We start from the raw sequence: 24,545 nt of genomic DNA, 5'->3' as shown, positions 1-24,545 counted from the left end.
TTTCCTCTTACCTGACTTAGAAAAGTCGTGATATTCCCTACCTAGGTTAGTCCTCCGCTCAATCAACAGCAGCTAACGCGTCTAAGCCGCCTGCTGTTTTGGGTGTCCTAGCAACCAGCCGGAGTTCTGATAGGTCAAACCAACTCTCGCGAGAACAAGGAAAACCAACTGGGGGAGGAGCCAAAAGGAAAGTGGGTGGTGTCAGGCGGCGAGAAAAGTTGAGATTGACAGGTCAGGGGAGAGAAGTCTGGAGAAACATAAAAGAGGCCAAGGCCAGGACCTTCAGAGAGGCGGAAAATAAATTGGCTTATAGGCCTTTGTAAAATTCCCAAATTGCATAAATGTCAAAGAAAAAAGAAAGAAAGAGAGAGAGAGAGAGAGAGAGAGAGAAAGGGAGGGAGGAAGGAAGGAAGGAAGGAAGGAAGGAAGGAAGGAAGGAAGGAAGGAAGGAAGGAAGGTAGGAAGGAAGGAAGGAAGGAAGGAAGGAAGGAAGGAAGGAAGGTAGGAAGGAAGGAAGGAAGGAAGGAAGGAAGGAAGGAAGGAAGGAAGGTAGGAAGGAAGGAAGGAAGGAAGGAAGGAAGGAAGGAAGGAAGGAAGGAAGGGCTAACCGCATTTGAACATTGTGCGTGTCCAGACGTGAATGTCCTTTGCTGTCACTGGGGCATTTTTATGCCTACTGTCTCACAGAATGCCTTTAAAATAAAACAAGCTGTTTGCAAAATGAAGTGAGCAGGAACCAGAGAACACTGGGTACCGTAACAGCAGTATGGTAATATGGTCAATTGTGAAAGACTCAGCTTCCCTGTTCAAGACACCACCCAAGACATGTCCGAAGGACCCGTGATGAAGCATGCTCTCTACCTCCAGGGAAAGATCAGATGAACTCTATAGACTGAAGCGTATTTTATTCACTTTATTTAGAGTGAATTAATTAGAATTAATTAATTAATTAGGGTTCCTCCTCCTTAATGTGAGTGCCTGTGGACGAAGAACAGCCCATGTGACATTTTATGGCACTGTAATATAAGCAGTCCTAATCAACCCATGCACCACCTTCCTCCCATTTACAGAAAGGTGGTGTGTTCCTACATTAGTAGTCTAGGGAGGGAGTATAACATCTAGGCTGTGCAAAAGGGGGTGCTCAAATCATCTGCCAAGGGGTCCTCTCAATAGACCCCATGCATGAAGGAGAGCTGTCCATGCCTCTGACTCACAGCAATAAGTCATTTTGAGCCCATTAAAACCATTGCTGGTTCGATTCTGAACTTAAGATTGTTGAAGAAATATTTTTCAGGAGTAGTTAAAAACTAGAAAGTCTATGGCTCTGCCCCTTCTTTGAATAAACCCTCCACATTCATAGATCACGAACAATTGGCATGTTGTGACCACATTGTTTATCAGAAAATGCGAAAATGAAAGAAAAATGTATTAGGGACGTCCACATGAAGCCCTCCACATACCAGTCTCCTGAAACTCTTCTTCATTACCCTCCCTACTCAAGTACAGCCAGAAATTTCCGAACCATACTTAACTCTTTGTTGTGTTTGTCCTTCATTCTTGAAGAGGATCATGACATCAAGATGAGGACATGACTTGCAGTTTGACTTTGATTTGAGTGAAGGAGGGCTGTGCAAGGTCACCAGCCTCACTTTCTTCTCCTGAGCCATCTGTGTCAGATATTCATCAGGATGGCTGGAGATGGCCCAGGATACAGTGAGAGACCCCCGGCCCTTTTAGCTAAGGCTAAGGACTTTCCAGGTTCTCACTTTGAGTGAGGTAATCTCCAGGCACTGAAACTGACAATATTTCAAAGCTAATTATAATCCCCAGACCCTGAAACAAATAATATTTCAGAGTCAATAAAGGCACAAAGTAAGCACGGGTTACAACAGTATTTTCCTCAACTTGGAAACAGTTTAGGGTTTAGGAAAGTAGTGGACGATGAAAAAGATTTTGGGGACTGGGAAGGGAGTAAAGGGAGAAAAAGGAGAAGATACTCAGAAGGAAAAGAGGAATTATGTCTCTCTCACTTTTAGAAAGTTTGCCATAGAGACTATCAATACAACTCCAGTTCTTGGATAACCTACTTACCAGACCTTCCTAAAATTCAACGTTCCACCTCTTTGTGCAGAACCTCTTCCATGTGTAGACCAAACTCCCTCCTCACTCACTCAGATTCCATATCTTACGTGGTATCTTTCCTGATCCCAATTATTAGTCATTCTCCGCTCTTCAAATTATCTTGTTTTTACTTATCATTATGCATATTCTCTCCCACACCCAAATAGAATGTAAAGCCTTTGACAAGAGGAAAAATTTCTTTGGGAGAGCTGTTTTTTTGTATCTTGAACATCTAGTACACACAGTGGCTTGTACACAGTAGACCTGACCTGCTTAGTTTAATTAAATTGACTTTAAATTTAATGAATTGGTTTTAAATTTAATTTTAATTTAATTGTTACTAATAAAAATAATTACTAAATTTAATGAATTACCTTCTTAGGCTGATTGCATCATAGGGATGAAAAGAATAATGGTACCATGGCAAAATCCAATAATATTAACTTATTTTATTGACTACAAAAAAAGACACGATATTATTGTTTTTGATTGATAAGATAGATCTATTTCATCTATTTTATTCTAAAGCAATGAAACATTCCTACTAAGATGTACAATTTATCCATAAGATATATGTTAGTGCAAGCTGAAGAAAATTGAGAACAGATTTGAGAATTTGGAATGTCCCAAATGTAAAAATAGAAAAGAAATTTTTATGGGATCATTTTTACTTTCACAATATAATTATTATCTATTTTATATCTATTTATTATTCGATATATAAACCCATTCCTCTTATTTTTCACACATTTAACACTGTTCACCTTTCTCCATCTTGACTTTTATTTTTTAATAGGAAAAAGCTTTTGTTTACTGTTTTAATTCTATTATCAACTGCCATCTAGTGGCTTTATCAGAAGAATGCTATGAAGTATTCATAGTTTGCTCCTTTTGGCTAATCTAGTAAATAGCATTTACTAAGTGCCTACTATGAGCCAAACATTTTAAACTAAAAGGCAGGGATACCAAAAAAGTCCCCCCCCGCCAAATGCATGTTTTAACTTGATAGGGGTTCTTAACCTCAGATCTATAAACTTTATTTCTTAATATATATTAATAACGTTATTGGTGGTAGTGGTATTCAGTCGTTTCAGTTCCAAAACTTTGTGACTCCATTTTGGGTTTTCTTCATCAAGATACTGGAGTGATTTGCCATTTCCTTCTCCAGTTCATTTTTCAGAGGAGGAAACTGAAGTAAATAGGGTCACATAGCTAGTAAGTCTCTAAGGCCTGATTTAAACTTACAAAGATGATTCTTCCCTAGGCCAAGCACTCTAGCCACTAAGCACTCTAGCCACCTAGCTGCCTTGATAACTTTATTTCAACAAAACTAACTTCCTTTCTAATTCTTTGTAACATGGGACAGGTGAGTGAACATGACTGCTATGTATTCTGAAGAGTTCTACCCAGGATAAAGTAACCTTGAACACACAACAAAGAAACAGAATTTTTGTTTCTAGTTTGCTTCCCTCATTGTTGATGATAACCAAATGAACAAGAATGATTCTTAAAGGAGACCTCCCCCATCTTAGAGATTTTCCCCCAACATGGAGAGTTCTAATAAGATTAACCACAGTAACATTTATTTTCAACAGGAACAAACCTGAACTTTAGCAATTCCTGTGACTCCAAGACTTTATGCCACAGAATACTGTTGGTTGACTGTGTCCAAGTGAGGCTAAAAAGCCATGAAAACCCAGTCCTAATCCTAAAAGGCTATACCTCCTACTAGCCCAAGCAGCTCTTTGTGCACTAAGACATTTATTTTCTTTTCAGTCTGACTATGCATTTCTTGACCCTCTTAGTCTTGAAGACCTGATGCTGGATGAGATTCTCCTTAAGTTCTAAGATTAGGCTTGATGGTCTTGAGACCACCATGACAGTCTCTTCTTAAGGGAGACTATAACTTTGGAATGTATTCATGGAAGAATACTGACAATAATATTTTTTAAAGTTAGTGTAACTGTATCCAAAAAAACCAACTTTCCATCATACTCATGTATCACAATTTGCTTTAGTTTGTTTTTCTCCCCATAGCTGTAAACCCCTCAAACCCTAACATGAAAAGTGTCCAGATGCAGTGGCCACCAGAATTAAAGAATAAGTATCCCATTCTCAGGACTCCTCATAGCACACTTTTCCAGCAGAATGGACCCATGTCTGTGTTCCCCAATGCAGTACCACCCTTAAGAGTTATTATACTCTATGATAGTGTGTATGTCTGAGGTGTATATCAGGTCACCTTCTTTTCCCCCTTTTCCTTCTATCCCATTGATTGCCAGTAAAACTTCGTATTGAACTGACTCCCATTATTTTATATGTTATTTTTAGTATCTGAATTCATTAAGGGGTTGTTTTCCCTGACATCTCTGGCTGTCCTACGGGCCTTCCATCAGACATATACCAGGTACCTAAATAAGGACTTAACCTGCTACTGGCCATACCTATGCTAGGGCGGGGATGGTTCTGTGAGCCTAGTCATAGAAAGCAAGGACTTACAGGGGAACTCTACATCCCCCTGGGAAGGACATCCATATGCCAGAGAACTGTCATAAAACAAATTCTCATGGAACCCATGATAATAGTGAGCCAAACAGTCAATAAGTATTTATTAAGCACGTACTTGTTTCAGGCATTGTGCTAAGTTCTAGGGATACAAACTGAACTCATGACATTCTTTCTGTGGTCTTGATGAAAATGTGTGGAAAAACCAGTCCCAAAGAAAAACAACCATCCTTACAATGAAAAGCAAAGCTTCTTTTTAAGAGGACAAAATGCAACATTGGTCACTTAAAGGAAAACTAGAAAGGCAATGGAGCAGATAGACAGCTAGTCACAGAGGCAAGAAGACCTGAGCTCAAATCCTACCTTTGACACATTGGCTATGTGACACTGTACAAATGACAGAACTATACTGAAAAAGGGTATTTTCTTATTATGAGTAAAAAGCCCATAATATTTATATGACATCTCTCTTTTGCGATGACTCCCCCAACTATCACTGGCATATTAGGTTCCCAAAGAGTAGCTACTAGCTCAAGTTCTAAAGGTACCCATGTGGGTAATTAATCCTACTACTGTAGTTCATGAGTCCCCTATCAGCAAACAGGATTAATTAGCATTTAGCAGAGGCATTTACAAAAATTATAGAGTAAGATCAGTTGGTACAAAATATTCCCCCCAAAAAGCCTATGGCACTCTCCCATAAATAACACAACCACCACGAGAATGATCCTGAGACACACAAACAATTGCGTAAATATGTGTCCAAAGTAACTCACAATTCTTGGTACTGTAGGGACTGGAAATCCTGTGTAATATACTGTGAGGCAGGCTCTCAGCAGGCTCCCAGGATATACCCCTTTCTTGCATCCATAGCCAGGTATCTTCTGCATGGTATAGGATCAGTCTTGGACATTGCTTCTTCTCTTGGCTGACTCTAAATCCGTACCTGAATGGAGTTTATGTCTCAGCTACCTACTGGATACAACCTCTACTACTGCTTTGATGACAAAGGAAAGTAGGGAAAAGGAAAGAAAATCATCTCATTGCCCTTTCTGCCCTCTATGCAGTACAGGGATCCTCTTCCACAACTGCTTCCAACTTTGTTACTAAACTGGAAATCCTAAAATTCACATAGCTATTTAAAGCCCTCCAGAGGTGGAGCTAACTTGTTTGTTCAGCCAATCCTACTATTGCCTTCTTCACCCATGGATCATGGAATAGATGCCTTGTTTATATATTAAAACCTCATGGTGTGTGACTACATCTGTACCAACCTAGATGGGGAAGGGAACTGTGCTTATACTTAGAGCAAGATCAAATGTTCCAGGTAGGATCATTTATCTAGAACTGCAAAAGACTTACAAAGGTCATCTAGTTCCACTTCTGTTTTACAGATGAAGAAACAAAGGCCCAGAGGTTAAGTGACTTGCCTGAGTTCACACAGGTTGTAAAAACAACAGCTAAAACAGGTCCTCTGATTGTAAATCCTGACTTTCTATTACAACAGGCTCCCTAAACTAATAGTAGTATATTTTTAGGGACAGGAGAACTACTCAAGAAGCGACTAAAAATGGATAAGGAGGGAGAATCAATGGTTGACAACATCTTTCTCAAAGACACAGATAAAATCAAGCACAGAGTAGGAGACTTAAATGTTGGCAAGAATGTCAATCTGCTTTCCTGAGTGAAGCAAAGGATAGGTGAAAACAAAGTAGATTTAAGGTGTAGCAGCAGAGAGACACCCAAGATCAATGGCCTTAATTTCAGTAGGAGTGAAATAAACGGTGGAAGATAACAGAAAGGATCAAGTGGAGCTGGGAAATTGAAGTTTAAGAGTTGCTATAATCAGTGTGACAGAAATCCAATAAGGGATGAACAAAGGTCTTCACAATGATGAAGCCTCAGTGGAGATAAGGCAGCTTGAATTTGTGGCCGATTCAGTCACAATGTTTCCTAATTTCCAACCCTGCAATTCAAGGACAGAAGCAGGAATGATAAATGAAGTGGAGGATTGACCCTGGAAAGATATGAAGTTGACTATACCTTGCCATTTATCCATTCTGGTTCTAATAGCAGGGAAGAATTTTCAAAGTATTTAAGCATGATTACAGTTTATTAAGAATAAATCCCTCTTTTTTACAACCCTTTATATTTTAAAAAGCACTTCGATGTAAATGGCAAATTGTCATTAATAAGCACATTTGTTGCACTTTGGGATGCATTACAATCCAGCATATTGGTTCTAGTAGGCATGATGTACTCTGATTCAGAACTAAATGTAGTCATGTTTAATGTAGCAAGGGTTTGTAGCACTAGATATAGAATATTGCTCTTCACAACACTGTAAATGTTTCTTCCTAGAAAGAGAACGAAAAGGGGAAAAGAAAGCAAATGAGGGTATATTGCAGCTAAAAAAATTCAATTGGTATTGACTTTTAGAGGGAGAGAAAAAAAGAAATACTACACATAAAAAACTTTGGGGGAAATTTAATTTGCTTTCTCCAAATGGTCTACTGCTACATATTTCCATTAATGATTTTTGTAATATACTGCTAGCTACTAAGTGAAAATTTCTGTGAGGTTTATCCAGTCCAAATATCTCATTGGGATACTTTGAATTCAGAGACATGAATTCTCATGATTTCTTCCATTATAGCAAATCCACCTTCGGTTCTGAGGGCTAAGCTATTTAAGCTAAATAATTTATAGGCTAGTGGCCATCATACAATTTTCTTTAAATGGACTTAAAGAAAATGAGAAGCTTGGAGTCTCCAATTGCTTCTCAGAAGAAGGAACCCTTCTTTTTTATTTTCTTCACATATTAAATCTAATCGTCTTCTTTTACAATGAACAGAATTTAAGTATTTAAAAGAAAATAAGGTCAAAAGATGACAGAGTGAAGACAAAAAGAAACAGGTACTCTTGGGGGGGAAAACATGTGGGAAAATTTAGCCAAAAATAAATTGAATTCTACAACAAACTCAGTAAACATTTCTGTTTAATATACATAAGAATGAAATTGCACATATTAAATTTAGATTTTTCTTCATTAAATACATATACTCAAAGCCAAGCAGATCAATCTCAATTTGAAAATCTCTTGTATTACTTTCAGAACGTGGAAAAAATACATGTAATTATATTAAAAACATTCAGTTAGCAAGTTTTATAAGCTCGGCTAATCAGGTGCTTTCCATACAACAGTCCAACATTTTAAAAGTGTTCAATTAAAATTCAAGCATACAACCTTATTCAGTTCTTTCTAGAAATTAACATAAATTGGCACAAACTTTTAAACTAAATGTTGAAAAATACTACTTCCCCATAAACCCTATCCAGACTATAGTTCAATTTCTGATTGTTTCTCATGTCTTAGATATTAGTGTCTCTGTTGCTTTCTTTGTTTTTGGACTGAAATTATAAAAAAAAAAAGTTTCTGATTAGATTTTTCAAATGACAGCACAATCTCATTAAGGGATTTTAAAATAATCTATTTTATGAATAAATGCTTTTCAGATTAAAATGACCATGGTCCGTCCATCTCATATATTAATCCTTCACTAAATTTTTTGTCCCTAATTACCTTGTTTCAGTTTTCCTGTTAATAAAATTCCAATAATTCAAAAATTTTTTTAATAGTATTTAAACAGATGTTTAATGATTTTAAAAAAGTATATACCATAGATATTTAACATTGATTATAATGGCCATTTCCACTGGTTGGCTGGTGGTTCTTCCACTAAAGGCTCCCAGGGTTTCCATGTCAACATTTTTCTTGCCAGTGACAATTCATTTTCAGCCTATTAATAAAATAAGGGGGGAAAAAATGACATTTCGAACACACTGTTCAATCCACATTTTTACCATTAACAGATTCTAATCCAATAGCTCCAGTTACCACCTTTCAAGCCGGAAGGGGTTCAGATGGCATCAAGTCCAACCCCTTACCTGAAACATGTTCTAACATTAGATAATGAAGTACTAAATACATCAAAACACTTCAGGCCAACTTGAACAAATAAAAAATGTAGCTTCTAAAACCTGCAATACTTATAGATAGCATTCCTGAATTTAGTTAAAAGGAAAATTTTCCAAATAAATCTTCTATTCTGAAATTGTTTTCTTATTCGGCTTACTGTATGCAGTGATACCCTATTAAAAATTAAGAATATAAAGTGAGATAATTAAAATAAAATGCAGATGCCTTACCTTTTTTTTTTTTTTAGCACTTTCCTCTAACAAAGAAACTCATTTGCAATGAATAAAATCTGAAACCTCAGAAGATGCAATGTTTTCCACTTATGTCTACAGCTGCAAAAATGCAGCCAGGCTTTGAAGACTTTACCAACATACATAAAGGTCAAAAAATGCTCATTTTCTTTCAAAGTTAAGGTGACCTGAAGTGTTGGGTTATAATATGATATCTTTGTTTTTTCATCTGAAACATCAAACTCACATGTCACCTCTGAACCCAGAAAGAGAAAAAACAAGGTAAAATAGAAGGTAAAACTTTCATTTACCCTACCCTCAAATATATACAGTATATTAATATAACATAACATATACAAAACCTTGACTTGGCTTTCTTACTGGGCCATTTTCTCTCTCCCCTTCCCAATCACTAAGCCAAATAAATACTCAGTACCAAAAATTTTAAGTATTGCAGTAGTTTTGTTCAACTTTACCTGAAGAATCACCTCTTCTAGCTGGCCAGCCTGAAGCTTATCCTCTAGTTTCTGAAGATCTGTTTCCTATAATATCAAATAAAAAGCAAAAATATGATTTTTAAATGTTGAGACCCAATGTCTAAACATCTACAAATCACAATTAGAGAAATTCACATTTGACAAATATTTGTTACAATTATATTAATTAAATCTTTCAGGGTCTGACCAAATAAGCTCCTCTAAGTATCTAATCAAATAACTACTGGCATCCCCTATTCTATTTCACTGAATTTTTCTCAAGTTTAAAATACCTGATATATTTTAATATTACATGCTAACACACATATGACAAGTGGGAAACTTCATTTCATGTTTCTAAAATAAAGATTTTAAGGATATCACTAGTTTATCATTAGACATATTCATTCTTCTGTTGAAAAGACTGGCATAGTTCATAACAAGCTTTCCAGAGAGATTCTAAGAAAAATTCTAGTACAATATAATGCTAGAATGGAAAGTGCAATAGATTTTAAATTAGAGAATTTGGATTACCTGTGTAACCCTAAGCAAGTGACCACTTCTCTGGGTCTCAATTTTTTATCTGTTAAATGAGGAACCAGACTAAATAACAACTAAGGTCTCGTCTACTTCTAAATTCTGTGATCTTGTGACATCCTTGGAAGATCTTTGGTAGAATTCCCCAAAGACCTGTGCTTGTCTTTATGCTATTTAATTACCTTTTGATCAATGATTTTGAATAAAGATTATATCCTTAGTAAATGTGCAGATGACATAAAGCTGAGCACAGCTAACGCACTGGATGGCAGTTAAGTCTCTAAAACGGTTCTTAAGAGTTCTGGTCCAAATCAAGTCAAGTGAGATTTAGTAAAGCAAATATAAAGTTTTCACTTTGAAATAAAAAAAAAAGGAAAAGCAGAAGACAGGAAAGATATAGCAAAGATAAGTGCTCTTTTGAAAAACATCTATAGATTTTAGTGAATTATAAACTGATAGAGCCACATTTTAGTAACCACTGTTAAGAACAAAGGGAGGAAGTTGAAAATAGATAAAGGCAGCCAGCGGAGTCAGGCTCCAAACATGGGGACAGCCCAGGGCTAAGTGATGGAGTGGCTTATTTATCAAACAGCCAGGAGGCTAGTGTCACTGACTAAAAGAGTGTGTGTTGGAGGTAAGGTACAAGAAGATTGGAAAGGGAAAAGGGAGCTAGATTATGAAGAGATCTGAACATCAAACAGAGTATTTTGTATTTGCACCTGGAGGCAATAGGGAGTTACTGGAATTTACTAAGTTGGGGAAGTGGGGGTATGGGACATAATCAAACCTGCATTTTAGGAAAATCACTTTAGTAGCTGAATGGAGCAGGGATAGGAGTAGGGACAGACTTGAGGCAGGCAGACTCATCAGTAGGCTACAGCAAGAGTCCAGGCGTGAGGTGATGAGGCCCTGGTCATGGCAGTGTCAGAGGAGATAAGTGAGTATACAAGAGATGCTACAAAGGTGAAACTGACAGACCTTGGCAACAACTTGGATATGGAGAGTGAGAAGTATTGAGGAATCCAGGATGACTCCTAGACTGTGTGCCTAAGGGGCTGGGAGGATGGTGTTGCCTTTAACAATAATAGGATATAAAGATAAAAGGTACAAGAAGACTGATAGCAGGCCCTCCTCTGTATGTCAAGGTCCTTGCTTTTACAATAATGAATTCTGCTTTGGACATATTGAGTTTAAGATCTACTGCACAACCAGTTTAAGATCTCTGAAAGGCAATTGGAGATTCAAGACTGGAGGTCAGCAGACAGACTCAGGCAAGACAGATAAATTTGAGAATCAACGGCAAAGAGATGGTAATTAAATCCATGGTGTGATGTAAAGGGAATTTTTTTTTTGCGATATGGATTGGAACTGGTGACTACTGAAGTCTTTCTTCCATCTCTGAAACTCTAGGACTCATTTCCTGTGGGTTTCGTAGCTAAGAAATTTTAGCTAACTACATTTCAATTCAATATCAAAATACTGGCCACCTTGTGTGCATGGTATTATATTAAGCAGATTCAAAGTCCAATCTCTCAGGAAAAAAAAATAACAATTTTGACAAATTTTTATATCAGCAACAAAAGTATTTAAAATATATTTATCTGCATTCATCATGTGCCTTCCAGGTGTATGTTTAAGGGAAAAACTTAGAGGGAAGACAATTGTACAGTATAGAGAAAAAAGAAAATTAAAAAATAAAGGACAAAAAGGACAGCTAGTAAGCAGATGTAAAAGAACAGGGACAATAATCAAAGTTCCAGGGAGAATCCTAAGCAACAAATGAGTGCAAGAATAAGAGAAAAAGTGACAACGGATAAGAAAGGAAAGTAAACATCATTTTTGCTCATAGACTCATTGGGCACCACAAACTTGATGGGATGAAAATATGCTGGTTACTTACCTCTTTTACCATATTCAGCCTTTCATTTGTAATCTGTTCTGTGTATTTTCTATATGCTGCATTTGAGGGCATAAACTCCAGAGCATCAAGAATCTTTGAATATAATAACTTTAACCGCTGAAAAGACATTTGCATAAATTTTGTAAGTTTAAAATGCTATCAAAACTCTGGGCAATAATTTTTCAAAATAATACTGAATTTACTAATAATAAAACAAACACTTTAAACTAACTTAAATCCAGAGTGTAGTATTCCACCATAGTATGTACTACAACCTGTTTAGCCATTTCCCAGTTGATAAGCATCACTTCAACTTCCAGTTCTTTGCCACCACTAAGAGAGCTACTATGAGTATTTTAGAACACATAGGTTCTTTTCCTTTTTCCCTGATCACCTTGGGAAACAGACCTAACAGAGGTATTTATTGCTGGGCCAAAGAACATACCCAGTTTTATAACTCTTTGGGCATAATTCCAGATTGCTCTCCAAAATGGCTGGGATCAGTCCACCAATAGTGCATCAATGTCTCAATTTCTTCACATCCCCTCTAACATTTGTCATCTTCTTCTATCATTTTAGCCAATCTGACAGGTGTGAGATGATATCTTAGCCATTTTAATTCGCATTTCTCTGATCAATAAGAAGAGTATTTTTTCATATGACTATATAAAGCTTTGATTTCTTCATCTAAAAAGTGCCTGTTCATATCATTTGATTATCAGCTGGGAAATGACTCATATTCTTATACATTTGACAAAAGTCTCCATACATTTAAGATATGAGACCCTTTATCTGAGAAACTATCTACAAAACTTTTTTCTCAGTTTTCTGATTTTAATCCTAATCTTGGTTGATTTGTACAAAACCTTCTTAATCTAATCTGGTCAACACTATCCATTTTATGCCCCTCAGTCCTTTCTATCTCTTGTATACTCCTAAGTTCTCCAAGCGATAAGTCTGACAGGTAGGGTGCTCCATGTTCTTCTCACTCTCATACGATGTCCCCCTTTGTATCCAGCTCATGTATCCATTCTGACCTTATCCTGGTAAAGGGTAGAAGGTACTGGCGGATATCCAACTTCTGTCAGACTGCTTTCCAATTTCCCCAAATGCTGAATCTTGTCCCAAAAGAGAGAAGACCGACACCTACCTCCCGGGGGGTCTCGCACACCGCCAGTCCAACCAGACCCGTGGTCTGCAGAAACAAAACACTGCGGTCACTGCCACGTGATCGGGCTGCCCTCCCCGGCTACGACGAGGGAGGGGACAGAGAAAAGGAAGGTTGGGGGAGGGGAGGGGAAGGGGGCGCGCATCTCCCACGACCAGCTCCGCCGCCGAGCCGCCGCGGGAGGCGGCCGGACCTCAGCGAGCTCCCAGCCAAGCCTGCCCGGGCTCCGGGCGTCAGAGGGAGCCCCTCGTGGCCTCGGGCTCCTCCCAGCCCGCCACCCACCCTGGCCCCGCAGTCCCGACCACCCGGGGGGTCATCCGCCGGATCACCGAATGCGCCCCGTCTGACCTCCAAAGAGCCCCCTCACCTTCTTCAGCACCCCGGCCATGACAGCAAAGCAGCGGGCGTCGCCGCGCAGCACTCTGGGAAGGTGCCGCTCTCAGACCCGCTGAATCCACTACCGAGAGTCTAGAGCCTCCGGTCGCCCGTAGCAACCGAGCTTTCACTACAGGCCGCAGCGGACGGACCAAGAGAAAGCACCCTCCCCCTCCGCGAGAGGTCTGGGGCTTGGGTGGAAGCTGGACGCACGCGCCCGGATTCCCAGGGCATCTAGTCTGGAGAAGCGCATGCGTACAAGGACCACGAGGTGACGTCACAGATTGGAGAGGGCTGGACGCGCATGCGTGTGAGTCCTCCAAGTCTCCTTGGCTGTGCGTGATTTTTGTTCCCGTGCCCTTCCGCGGCTTGGGGCTTCCACCGTGTTAGCTTGTACTGAAGTTAGAAAGAACTCGGCAGGCAGCGGGATAGTGTTTGCAACGGGTTAGCTGGTTTGTAAACCCAGTACTAATATGTGTGTATATTCACCAGTAATTCAAGCACTGGAAAAAGGCGTCAAACTTCTTGTGGGACTTGGCCTCAGTTTCCCTAGTTGTAAAACGAGATGGGACTAGGACCTTGAGCCCTAAATCTGATGCAGGCGATAGAGTACCGGCCCAGATTCGGGAAATCCATGTTTCACTTCGGCCCCAAACACTTAGCCGTAGGATCCAGGCACATCACTTAACCCCTACTGGCCCGGGTTCCTCATCTGCAAAGTCCGGACCCCGTGGAGAAGGAAATGGCAAACCGCTCCAGGCTCTTTGCCAAGAAACAGAATCAGGCAGGACTGAACAGCAACAAAGTAGCTACTTTGAACTCTGAAAAACGTGCGTTGTTCTGGGCCTGATAAAGAGGTGAGGTTGCTGCAGTTACATTTTATCTCATTTCAAGCCCCGGACTACGATATCCCATTTCCTCCTAACTCCACTTTAATTTGTACCCTCCAACCCTTTTCTTTGTTCTTCTCCGTTCAGGCACTTCTCACTAATGTTTATTATTGCCATAGACCAGCTGGCACAGTGCCTTGGAAATAATAGAAGCCTTTTCCCTTATTTCTCTTCCAGAGCCGGGAGGAGGGATTTCCCTTTCCTCCCATCCAGCCACTAAGTCTTTCCGATGAACAACTTGCTTACTAGGACACACCCATCCAAAAGAGCACACCAGAGTTTTACTGCAAAGTTACATTAAGGAGCAGGGGGGGAGGGCTCAGAGAAGACATTTGCTTAGAAGGGATGCTGTGCCCAGGGAGAGGATGATAAGTGCACTGTGATCAAAGACTTTGGGACATTGTAGTGCCAGTTACGAGATGTCTTAGCCACCTCTATCCCTTATGCATGTGCCTCTCTTATTTTTCTACTCTATAGAACTGCTATGCGTATTTGTGGAAGAGCATACCTCACTTTTATGGTGGCATTGTTTTACATTAATGAGTTGTTTCAGTTGTGTCCAACTCTCCCCATTGGGGTTTCTTAGCAGAGATACTGGAGTGATTGGCTATTTCCTTCTTCAGCTCATTTCATAATTGAGGATCTGAGGAAACATGGTTGAGTGACTTGCCCAGGGTCCATATCCCTAGTAAATTGTCCAAGGCCAAAACCGAACTCAGATCCTCCTGACTTAAGGGCCAGCACTATTCGCTGCACCACCTAGCTGTTTCATGGCTCCGGCTCTTTGCTTTGAGCTAATTGTAGCAAGGTGAACACATTGATAGTTGCTAAGAAGCCACAGAAGTGTAGACTCACAGAGTACCTTAGACCTGTGGTAGACATCTCTCTGGGGATCCGGCCCACAAATATGAATTGACGAGAATAGCCCCAAAAGGGGCCCTAAAGTATTAACGATGAGCATTGCATTTAACTAGGGTTTTGTTACCACTCTGTAGTGTATTAATATTATTGTAATCATTTTATACAATGTTCTTTATGTTAGCTTTAGGTTATACTTTCTCATCTCCCCTTCATACAAATCTCAACATATGTCTTTGAATTTTGTCCCATTCTTTATGAATAAGTGATATTTCATTACATTTGTATACCATAACTTATTTCACCATTTTTAAATTGTTGGCCTCATGCTTTGTTTCCAGCTTTTTATCACAAATAAATCTGACTATGAACGTTTCTTGACATCTTCATCTTGCTATCAATGACCTGTTTGGCATGTAGTCTCAGTAGAAGAGTCCCTGAGCCAACAATTTTGTAATTTTTTTTGCAGAATTCCAATTTTTTTTCAAGAAAGGTCAATTCAATTCATAGTTCTACCTGCAGTGGATTAATGTGCCTTCCTACAGCATCTCCAACAATGTTTTTCCACCTTTGACATGTTTGCTCATTTAGTGTACCTAATGGTTGCTTTTGTTTTCATTTCTTTGATTATCAGTGGTTTTGAACATTTAGTTATTTATGATAGCTGGCTTGTCTTTTAAAAACCAGCTTTTATGTCCTTTGACAAGTTATCTGCTGGAAAATGATTCTTAATTTTACACAATGGAAAAGATCACTGGATTTGGAATCTGGGTACCTGGGTTTGAATTCTACCCTTTTCACTTACTATTTGTGTGACATTGGGCATGTGATTAACTTCTCTGGGCCTCAGTTTCCTTAACTGTAAATGAACAGATTGGACTAGATAATCTGTGTGGCCCTTAGTGAATTCCATGAACGTTACAGACATCCCACTTTTATTGAATTATTTGGTGCAAAGATTTAGTTTCCTTACTATCTGGAAAACATTCAATGTTTTCCTTTTACAAATAATACTAGCTTTTGATTTTAGATAGATTCTTTTCTTCTGGTCCTGTTTTGGACATTGTTATAAGTATTTTCTGTATTTAGTGATATGATTTGTGATTTTGATATTTATTATTAATGTGATTTATGGTATTTATGTTTTTCTTAATATTGAATTATCCTTGCATTCCTAGTATCAATACATCCTGGTCACAGTGAATAATTTTTAATATGTTGTTTTAGCTTCTTTGGTAATGTTTTTTGCTTCAGTATTCATTAGTGATATTAATCTGACTTGAAGCCTATAGATTCTATAATTCTTCATTGTATTAAGAGAACTGGAGGAAAGCTTCTAGCACATTGGATGGCTCCCCCCAGTTATGATAGGGCACAGATAGGAATGGCACAGAGTATACAAGAATGAATGAGTTGCAATCTACATCACTAGAGGAAGTACTCATGTTGATGACATGAGTTCTGTTGGAGTACCAGAGTATTGATCTATAGTTTTCATTATTGTATCTCTCCTGTTTTAGGTACCAGTGCCATATTTGTCTCATAGAAGAAATTAGTCAAGGTACCTTCATCCTTTGTTTTGTAAACAGTTTGAGTAGTGTAAGTCATTTCTCTAATTGGCAAGGATGACAGAAGGTAGAAGTAGTCACCCTCCCAAACCTTTCCCTCTTCTAAATTTCTTTATTGCTATTCAAGGGACCACATCCTTCTAATAACCCAAGTTCCCAACCTTGGTATCCTCCTTGAGTCCCCTCATTCACCCCATCTTTCACATAGCCAATCAGTTGCCAGATTTTTAAAATTCTTTCAGAAGTGTCAAACACACAGTTCATGGACCACATATAGCCCACAGCACTTCCATATGCAGCCTGAACCAAGTTAAAATGTAGTTCCTATCTTATTTTGACGTGTTGATGTATTAATTTTTTAAAATAAATATATAAATGTGTGGTTTTCTAAGTTAACATGTGGCCTTCAAGGATCGTTATGGACAGTTCAATGGCTCCCATTTTATTTGAGTTTGACACCACTGCTCTCCAACATCTCATATATGCTCCCTTCTCTTCACTTGTAATCACTGCCTTAGTTCAGGACATCATTACTTCCCAACTGGATTGTTGTAAGAACTTTCAAATTGTACTCCCTTGCTCAAGTCTCAGCTGACAAAGCAATTTTTCTAAAGCACCATTATGACCATGTCTTACCCCCTGCCCAATAAACTCCAGTGGCTTCCTGTTAACTCTAGGATCAAATATAAAACCCTTTCTTTGGACTTTAAAGCTTTTCACAACCTGGCCCCTACCCACCTTTCCAATCTTACATTTTATTCTTTTCCATATATTCTGCAATCCAGTCATACTGTCCTACTTCTTCCTTCTTCACTATACCCCATGTCCTTTTCCCTGCTGTTGTACTGATTGTTCCCCATGAGTGGAAAACTTACCCTCTTAGAATTCCTGACCTCTTCTAAGACTCAGCTGAAGCACTGCCTCTTCTAGGAGGCCTTCCCCAGTCTCCCCAGTGACTAGTGCCATTGCCCACTTGTGTTACTTTCCCTCTACTGTATTTATCCTGATTTAAATGTTGCCTGTCCCATTAGAATATAAGCTTTGACCCAGCAATGCCTCTATTAGGTCTGTATTCCAAAGAGATGAAAGGAAAAGGACCTATATGTACAAAAATATTTATAGCAGTTCATTTTGTGCTGGCAAAGAATTGGAAATTGAGAGGATGCCCATCAGTTGGGGAATGGCTGAACAAGTTGTGGCATATGATTGAGATGAAGTATGATTGTGATATATAAGAAATGACGAAGGGATGGATATGAATGGGTGCACAATGAAGTAGGAGTAATCGGGATGACTGTGCACAGTAACAGCGATGATCAACTGTGAAAGACTTGGCTTCTCTGACCAATACACCAATCCAAAACAATTCCAAAGGATTCACGTTGAAAAAAAGCTATCCACTTCCATAGCTATTCCACTTCCACTGAGGGCAAACTTATGTGTAATTTTCTACTTTATTCTTCTTGCTTTAAAAAAAAATGGCCATTATGGAAATATATTTTACATGATTTACATGCATAACTGTATTTGTGTGACATTGGGCATGTCATTTAACTTCTCTGGGCCTAGTTTCCTTAACTGTAAAATGAACACGTTGGACTAGATAACCTATGTGGTCCCACAGTAAATTCCATAGACATTATGGACATCACACTTTTATTGAATTATTTGGTGCAAAGATTTAGTTCTTTCTCAGCGTGTAGGAGAGGGATGTGAGGGAAGGAGAGAATTTGGAACTCAATTTAAAAAGAAAAAATGTTAAAACAATAATAAAGTTAAATGTTAAAAAAAACCCAACAAACTACACATCTTGAAAAAGTTTTAGCTGTGATAGAACTGGTTCATCACTTCTTGAAGCCTTACATGGACATCAGGAACTGATATTAATACAGTTAAGGTATACATGGGAGAGAGCTAGTTAGTGAGTCTGAAAAAACCTGTTATGGGCAGAGAAAGCTAAAAAAAAAAAAAGTTCTTGAGGCAGAAGCTGGTTTATTTTCGTTATGCTTTTTTTGTATCTCCATTATGTGTGTGGGGGGGGAAGCATGAACCCCCCTTACTCAAATTGACTGCTCAGAGGAGTCTCAAGGAAAAACAGAAAATCTCCTTTATTAGGTTGTCTCGAGAAACTGAGTGATCCCTTCACCACTAAAGCTGGAGTAGGGAGGCACCTTACACAAGCAGAATGGAAATTTATATAGACCCTGACGCAAAAATCCCCCTCCCACCACTGACCATTATTCTCATTGGCTGAGAAGCAAGGTCTTACATTCTAGGCGGGAAATCTAACCAATCCCTTTTGAAACCTGGTTCAAATTTTCTGCTTCTCCTGACGTTACAAAGCCTGCGAAAATGTACGTCATTATATGCAATTTAGGCATTGAAAATATATGCAAATGAAGCATTGACAACTCATGCAAATTGGGCATTGAGAACTTATGCAAATCAGGTATACCTGTGTGAGGACTGCAGAGTGCACACATGCAAATTAGGTATTGAAGACTTAGTGAGTCATATCCAATCTTTGATCCTAAAGCAATACATAGCCTTATATGGAAATCACCCGACTCTGGAGGAATGGAAACCTGGGCCTAAGGTCTCATCCACTCCAGGGAGAACACTATTCCTGAGAAGTCTTCACTAAATCTGTTCCCATTCAATTGGGTACACAGTGCCTGGCACAAAGTAAGTATTTAATAAATGCCTTTAATTGATTGGTCGATGTCTAAATCTTGTGCCCCAAAAAAGAATGAAAAAGAGAGCAGGGACCGCTGTCCCTGGTCAAGCAGACTTGCAGGGAATGTGTCATATGTTAACAGATGGTGAAGAAGTGGTTGCTAGTTACCACAACAATAAAAATAAAATAATCTGTTTCATCCTCTTTTCCCTAGCAATGAGGAAGTCTTATATCATATGTGGGGACCGTTTGATCTTTTAAATATTAGCAATCTAACACCCAGTTTACTCCTCTGATTTTATGTTTATGTTCATATCGTGATTTAGGGTTTTAAAGTGTTGTTCGTATATTGATCCACATTTATCATATTGATTGAATACATGGGAGACTGTATATAAGTAATTAATTTTAGCTTTATAAATCTCAAAATAAAAGTAGTTCAATGATAAGAAAGTGGGAAAATTTTTAGTCATTTTAGAAAAAAAATTTCATTTATATGAGAAAAATATGATCATAGGATTATTGATTTAGAGATAGAGGAAGCCTAGAGATTTCCTCTGCCCCACCTCCATTTTACAGATGAAGCAATTGAGACCCATGGAAGTAAAAGATCCACCTATGGTTACATAGGTTTTAAGTAGCAAAGTCAGCATTTGAACTTTATGCCTCTAGTTCCAAATCCTACATTCTTTCTGCTATAAATTATTTTCTATTGTAAAAGTGCTAACTACTAAATTCTCATAGTATAAGGTACAAAGTTGGACATATGTGTTTCTTCTTTGCATCATTCCAAACAGTTGCCAGTTCCTTCTATACAAAATGATTATTCTTCTAGTTCCTCAGATTTATCCTGAAGACCTGTTAGCTTTTTCCTTCTCATCATTTTCTGCCCAGTTGTAGTAAGGGATTCATAGACAATGGAAGATGCAGATGATACATCAGAATTCATCAGAATTAACTTGCAACCTGTCAGGCACCAAGCAGGTTGCAGATATTTATTTCTTTCAGATATTAGGGGACAGTCCATTCTCATGAGGCATATTAATTAATTCATTTTTGTACCCATTAAAGCCAGTTGTAGTCTGCTGTAGAATGTGCTGAGAGTTAACAGTAAACTCCCTGAATTCAAGCCTTTATATGTGTGATATGGCATAAAAATTTGAATCATTTTATTTTCTGGCAGCTTATGGTAGAAAGGAAAGAAAGACTTCTACTCATAGCTAATCACTATTTATCTTTATCTCTCTGGACTTGAGGTTGGATTCAAATAGTTCTTAATCTGAGTCCATGAACTTATGGGGTTTTTTTAAATGTATATATTTTGATCACTATATTTCAATAATTTCAATTTCAATTTCCTTCATAATCATATATGGTTTGGTGTTTTTTTTTTTTCATTTAAAAACCTTATTCTGAAAAAGGGTCCACAGACTTCACTGTTATATACAGAACTGTTAAGCACTTGTATAAAAGAATTCCTGTTATTCCTTCCTACTTTAAATCCCATGATGGAAACCAAATAAAGACCCGATGAGATCAGGACAAGTGGGATATGAAGGATTCGGAGTTCCATCTCCCTCCCCTCTTCCCACTTCTGAATCTACTGTCTTAAAGATCAACACTGCTTGTTTAACTCATTTCTCTCTGGAATCTCTTACCCACCGAATCCTGGACCTTCCCCAGTCGCCTTATGTCTTGCCACTGGGCTTCAGTGACTGGAGGAGAGAGTGAGGCTGACAACTTTGTGAAGCTCTGCCTCACTTAAATTCAAGCACAAGTCTTTCAAGAATGAAAGACGAACACCAACAAACAACTATCTTTGTGTGAACTCCCTAGAACTTGACATCCAGCCTGGTTTGGCTACTTTGAGCCCAAGGTCCATGATGCAGAACTTGATGCATTTCTAGATCTGTTGTTTAAAGCACTGACAGGAAAGGTCATAGGGCCCTAGAGCTAGAGCTGGAATGGATCTTACAGGCCATCTAATCCAGCCCCCTCGATGTACACATGGTGGGGGGGGGGGGGGGGGGGGGGCAGTTAGTGTCAGTGACTTGCTTAAGGTCATCCAGGTAATAAGTGGCAAAGATGGGGTTTTAATTCATGTCCCGTGACTCAGTTTTATCACTTCTTATCCTTCACCTTGCTGATAACTTATCTAGGACTGGGAGCAGAATGAAGTGATTCTTTCTTGTTCCATCAGAAAGTTTCTCTTTTCTTCCTCCAGTAGCAAGGCTTTAAAGACCTGATGGGAGGTTGTAGAAGCCTCTGGGGGGTTACTCAAAAGATTTATAAGAATCTCTTCTCCATTGTTTTATTTCAAAAGCTCTCTTTTCTCCTTCAGACCTTAGATGCCAGCTGTTTTGTTCTTTTATCAAAGAGATTTTGCATAAAGCTACTTTCTCCTCTAGTAGCACAGTCTTATAGATTGAGAGTGAGTTCATTAACCATATTTAAATAATAAATTATTCAGGAAATTTTACCTGAAGCTATGCCCTCCTTTTTATACTTCAAATAGGCTTTTATCTCTTTTTCCTAAAGATCTATTATAATCTTTTATCTAAGAAATTTCCCGAAGGTTCTATCTTCCTCAAGAGCCTAGGTTTAAAGATTTATGAGTGTCTGTTTTAAAGAGAATTTTATACATACATATATACACATACATGTGTGAAACCCCTTTCAGTTTTTCATTTAAATATTCTCTCTTCTCTACCCCATAGCATGTATGGCCTTAATAAAAGTTGTTTTTCTTCCAAGACTCTATTGACACTGTCAGCAAAATAATAATTTCTTTTAATCCAGTTTTGTATTTGCATATATATCCTGGCCTTTTTGCATTTTACTGTAATTTACTTTTATTGGCAAAATGATGGAGTTGGGCCAAGTGAATCCTAAAATCTTTCCCAGCTCCTATATTCTATGATGTTTTGAGCAACTAATATGTGCAAAGCACTGTTCTAGAAAATACATATATACACATATATGTAATTGACATAAATAAAAATTTACATCAGTTTTTACAGGGGAAAATTAATAGAAGCCATGAGATATATATGTATTCATACATACATATTTATCACTAAAACTTAATTCATCCACTTCTGGGCAAAAACTGAGAATGATTTGACGCTTCTGTCAAAGAGACATCAAAAATACAGAGGCTCAGCATTGAACTTGGGTCTACTTTGGAGTATGTGAATTCCTGCCTGAATTACCCTTGTGATTTATTAATATTTCATCCTGAAAACTATTTCATAAATAGTTTATGTATAAATAAATATAATAAATAAAAACCTAATATACCAATTTCTGGAAAATAGCCAAAGATTAAGGATAAGCCTTTCTTTTCAATTACCTTTGTCTCTAAAATGTCTTAAATATCTAATCCTTACATGAGTTCTCTAGAGGAACATTCATAAAAATGAATACAACTTAGTTTTAAATGGAGTCTCCTTAAAACTTCTTCTATCATAGCTGCACACATTCTTTGCAACTTACAGAGTTGCCTAGAGAACTGAGAAGTTAACTGATTTGTCCAAAGTCACACAGCCAGTCTGAGTCCAATGTGGGACTTCTTGGACCAGAGGCCTCCTCTCTGTCCACTAGGCAACAAAAATAATCAGCATTAAAAATATTTTTTAGCAGAAACATTAGCATAAAAATAGCATATCAGCTTTCCCCACTTTCTAATGAAGATGAATAGGAGAGGTACCAAAGAGTAAAATTCTTATAGGAACATTTTCTACCTTAACCTATAGTCAGAGATACATCTTGGATATAAACTTTCAAGCTAGTGTTTAGAGTTAAGTCACTTAACCTCTGTCTTCCTCAGTTTCTTTGTCTCTAAAATGGAGATAATTAATAGCACCCACCTTCTCAGGTGGTTGTGAGGACCAAATGAGATGTTAGTAAAGTACCTAACATAATGCCTGGCACAAAGTAGGTATTGTAAAAATGTTTATTCCCTTTCCCTATTCCTTCCTCTTGATCTAGTGATCTGAGAAAGTGTCATCCAGAAACTGTCACACATATAGTGCATAATGATGGGATGTCTCATCTTGTGAAACTAAAATTATAATTTATTTTTCAAAATTAACAGAAGTGTAAAAATTTTTTAAATAATTATATTTTCATATTATTTTTGTAGGTTTATAGCATTTATAATTCTGAAGTTATTACATCCTAAAACTGCACTAAGTTTTTTTGGGAATATGCTATTTATTACTAGGAATGAAAGGCAGCATGATATAGTGGATAGAGAGCTGACCTTAGAGGCAGGAAGACCTGGGTTCCAGTCCTGCCTCGGAGACATACCGGCTTCACACCTTGGGCAAGTTAGGTAACTTCTCATACTCCAGGAAACTCTCTTAAGACTAATTTGCAAGGCATATGTTGATTTTCATTAGTAAAGAGAGTTTCTCACTGGGCTCTTCTCCCAATGAAATCACAGGTCTGGTTTAAGAAGAAATACTGTTAAAAAGGATGCCCACTGTCCTTTCTAAAAACTCTGGAGAGGTTTAGTTAACAGATAGCCTTGATTGCTAAGGTGAATTTTAAAGAACAAAACACAACTACCATTCCTATGAAGTGCACTCTAGGAGATTTCCTTTCATGTACTATATTTGTCCTGATTCAGGTCTTGCAGCTAAAACCAAGATGCTGCACAGACTAATTAGCCAGGTTTTTCCATATTGCTCTGCAGAATAGGAAACCTTTATTGACTAGTGATTTCTAATGGCTTTGAAGTCATAGCATTTTAGAACTGGAAGAGACCTCAGCAGCCACCTAGTCCAATCCATTTTGGAAAATTACTCCATTGTAGCTTATCTGTCAGGTGTCATCTGTCAAGTGTCTAGGCTCTGCTGGAAGACATCTGATGAAAGGGAGGCAATTGCTTCCCAAGGCAGCCCATTTTACTTTGGGATCCTCTAATTGTTAGAAAGCTTTTCTGTATGTCAAGCCTAAAGTTGTCTCTGCATGTTCTACTCTTTGTTCCTATTTCTGCCTTCTGTCTATTCCTTCCTCCATATGACATCCCTTTAAGTGCTTGAATTTGTCATGCCTCCCTGTATATTCACTGTAAGTTGTTAGCTGATAGTAATGAAGAGTTGACACTTTCATAGCACTTTAAGATTTGCAAAGTATTTTACATATATGGTCCTTAGAACTGCAGCTTCGAGTTTGGTACCATGGGCAATATGATCCCCATTTTACAGATCAGAAAACTAAGGCTCAGTAAGGTTAAATGGCTTATCCGAGGTCAC

The 24,545-nt window shown here is 38.2% G+C and overlaps 3 protein-coding genes across 7 annotated transcripts in view; 1 reads left to right on the top strand and 2 right to left on the bottom strand.

Annotated features, from left to right (window-relative positions):
• Positions 1 to 166, bottom strand: part of IQUB (IQ motif and ubiquitin domain containing) — an 88,897-nt gene extending 88,731 nt beyond the window's left edge. For 2 of the 4 annotated variants that reach the window (XM_072652864.1, XM_072652861.1), the window contains exon 1: positions 12 to 156. The gene's annotated coding sequence lies outside the window, so the exon portion shown is untranslated. Of the gene's footprint in view, positions 1 to 11 lie in introns of all 4 variants that reach the window. The other 2 variants (XM_072652862.1, XM_072652863.1) reach the window with 2 other exon arrangements.
• Positions 167 to 6,720: 6,554 nt separating this feature from the next.
• Positions 6,721 to 14,038, bottom strand: NDUFA5 (NADH:ubiquinone oxidoreductase subunit A5). 2 transcript variants are annotated; one of them, XM_072652860.1, is made up of 6 exons: positions 13,284 to 14,038; positions 12,899 to 12,943; positions 11,749 to 11,865; positions 9,312 to 9,377; positions 8,306 to 8,426; positions 6,721 to 6,983 (listed from the first exon to the last, which is right to left on the bottom strand). In XM_072652860.1, exons 1-5 carry the CDS (start codon positions 13,302 to 13,304, stop codon positions 8,325 to 8,327), a joined length of 351 nt encoding a protein of 116 aa, XP_072508961.1. In that variant the 5' UTR covers positions 13,305 to 14,038; the 3' UTR covers positions 6,721 to 6,983; positions 8,306 to 8,324. The 2 variants fall into 2 exon arrangements, with proteins under 2 accessions (XP_072508961.1, XP_072508960.1); XM_072652859.1 differs by lacking the exon at positions 6,721 to 6,983 and having other exon boundaries at positions 7,608 to 8,426.
• Positions 14,039 to 14,075: 37 nt separating this feature from the next.
• The window catches only part of ASB15 (ankyrin repeat and SOCS box containing 15), a 54,252-nt gene continuing 43,782 nt past the window's right edge, over positions 14,076 to 24,545 (top strand). The window contains exon 1 of the mRNA XM_072652855.1: positions 14,076 to 14,148. The gene's annotated coding sequence lies outside the window, so the exon portion shown is untranslated. The remainder of the gene's footprint in view (positions 14,149 to 24,545) is intronic.

This window comes from Notamacropus eugenii, chromosome 3, assembly GCF_028372415.1.
Source record: "Notamacropus eugenii isolate mMacEug1 chromosome 3, mMacEug1.pri_v2, whole genome shotgun sequence".
NCBI lineage: Eukaryota > Metazoa > Chordata > Mammalia > Diprotodontia > Macropodidae > Notamacropus > Notamacropus eugenii.
Note: the sequence above shows the minus strand (reverse complement) of the source record. Positions and strands in the feature narration are given on the sequence as shown.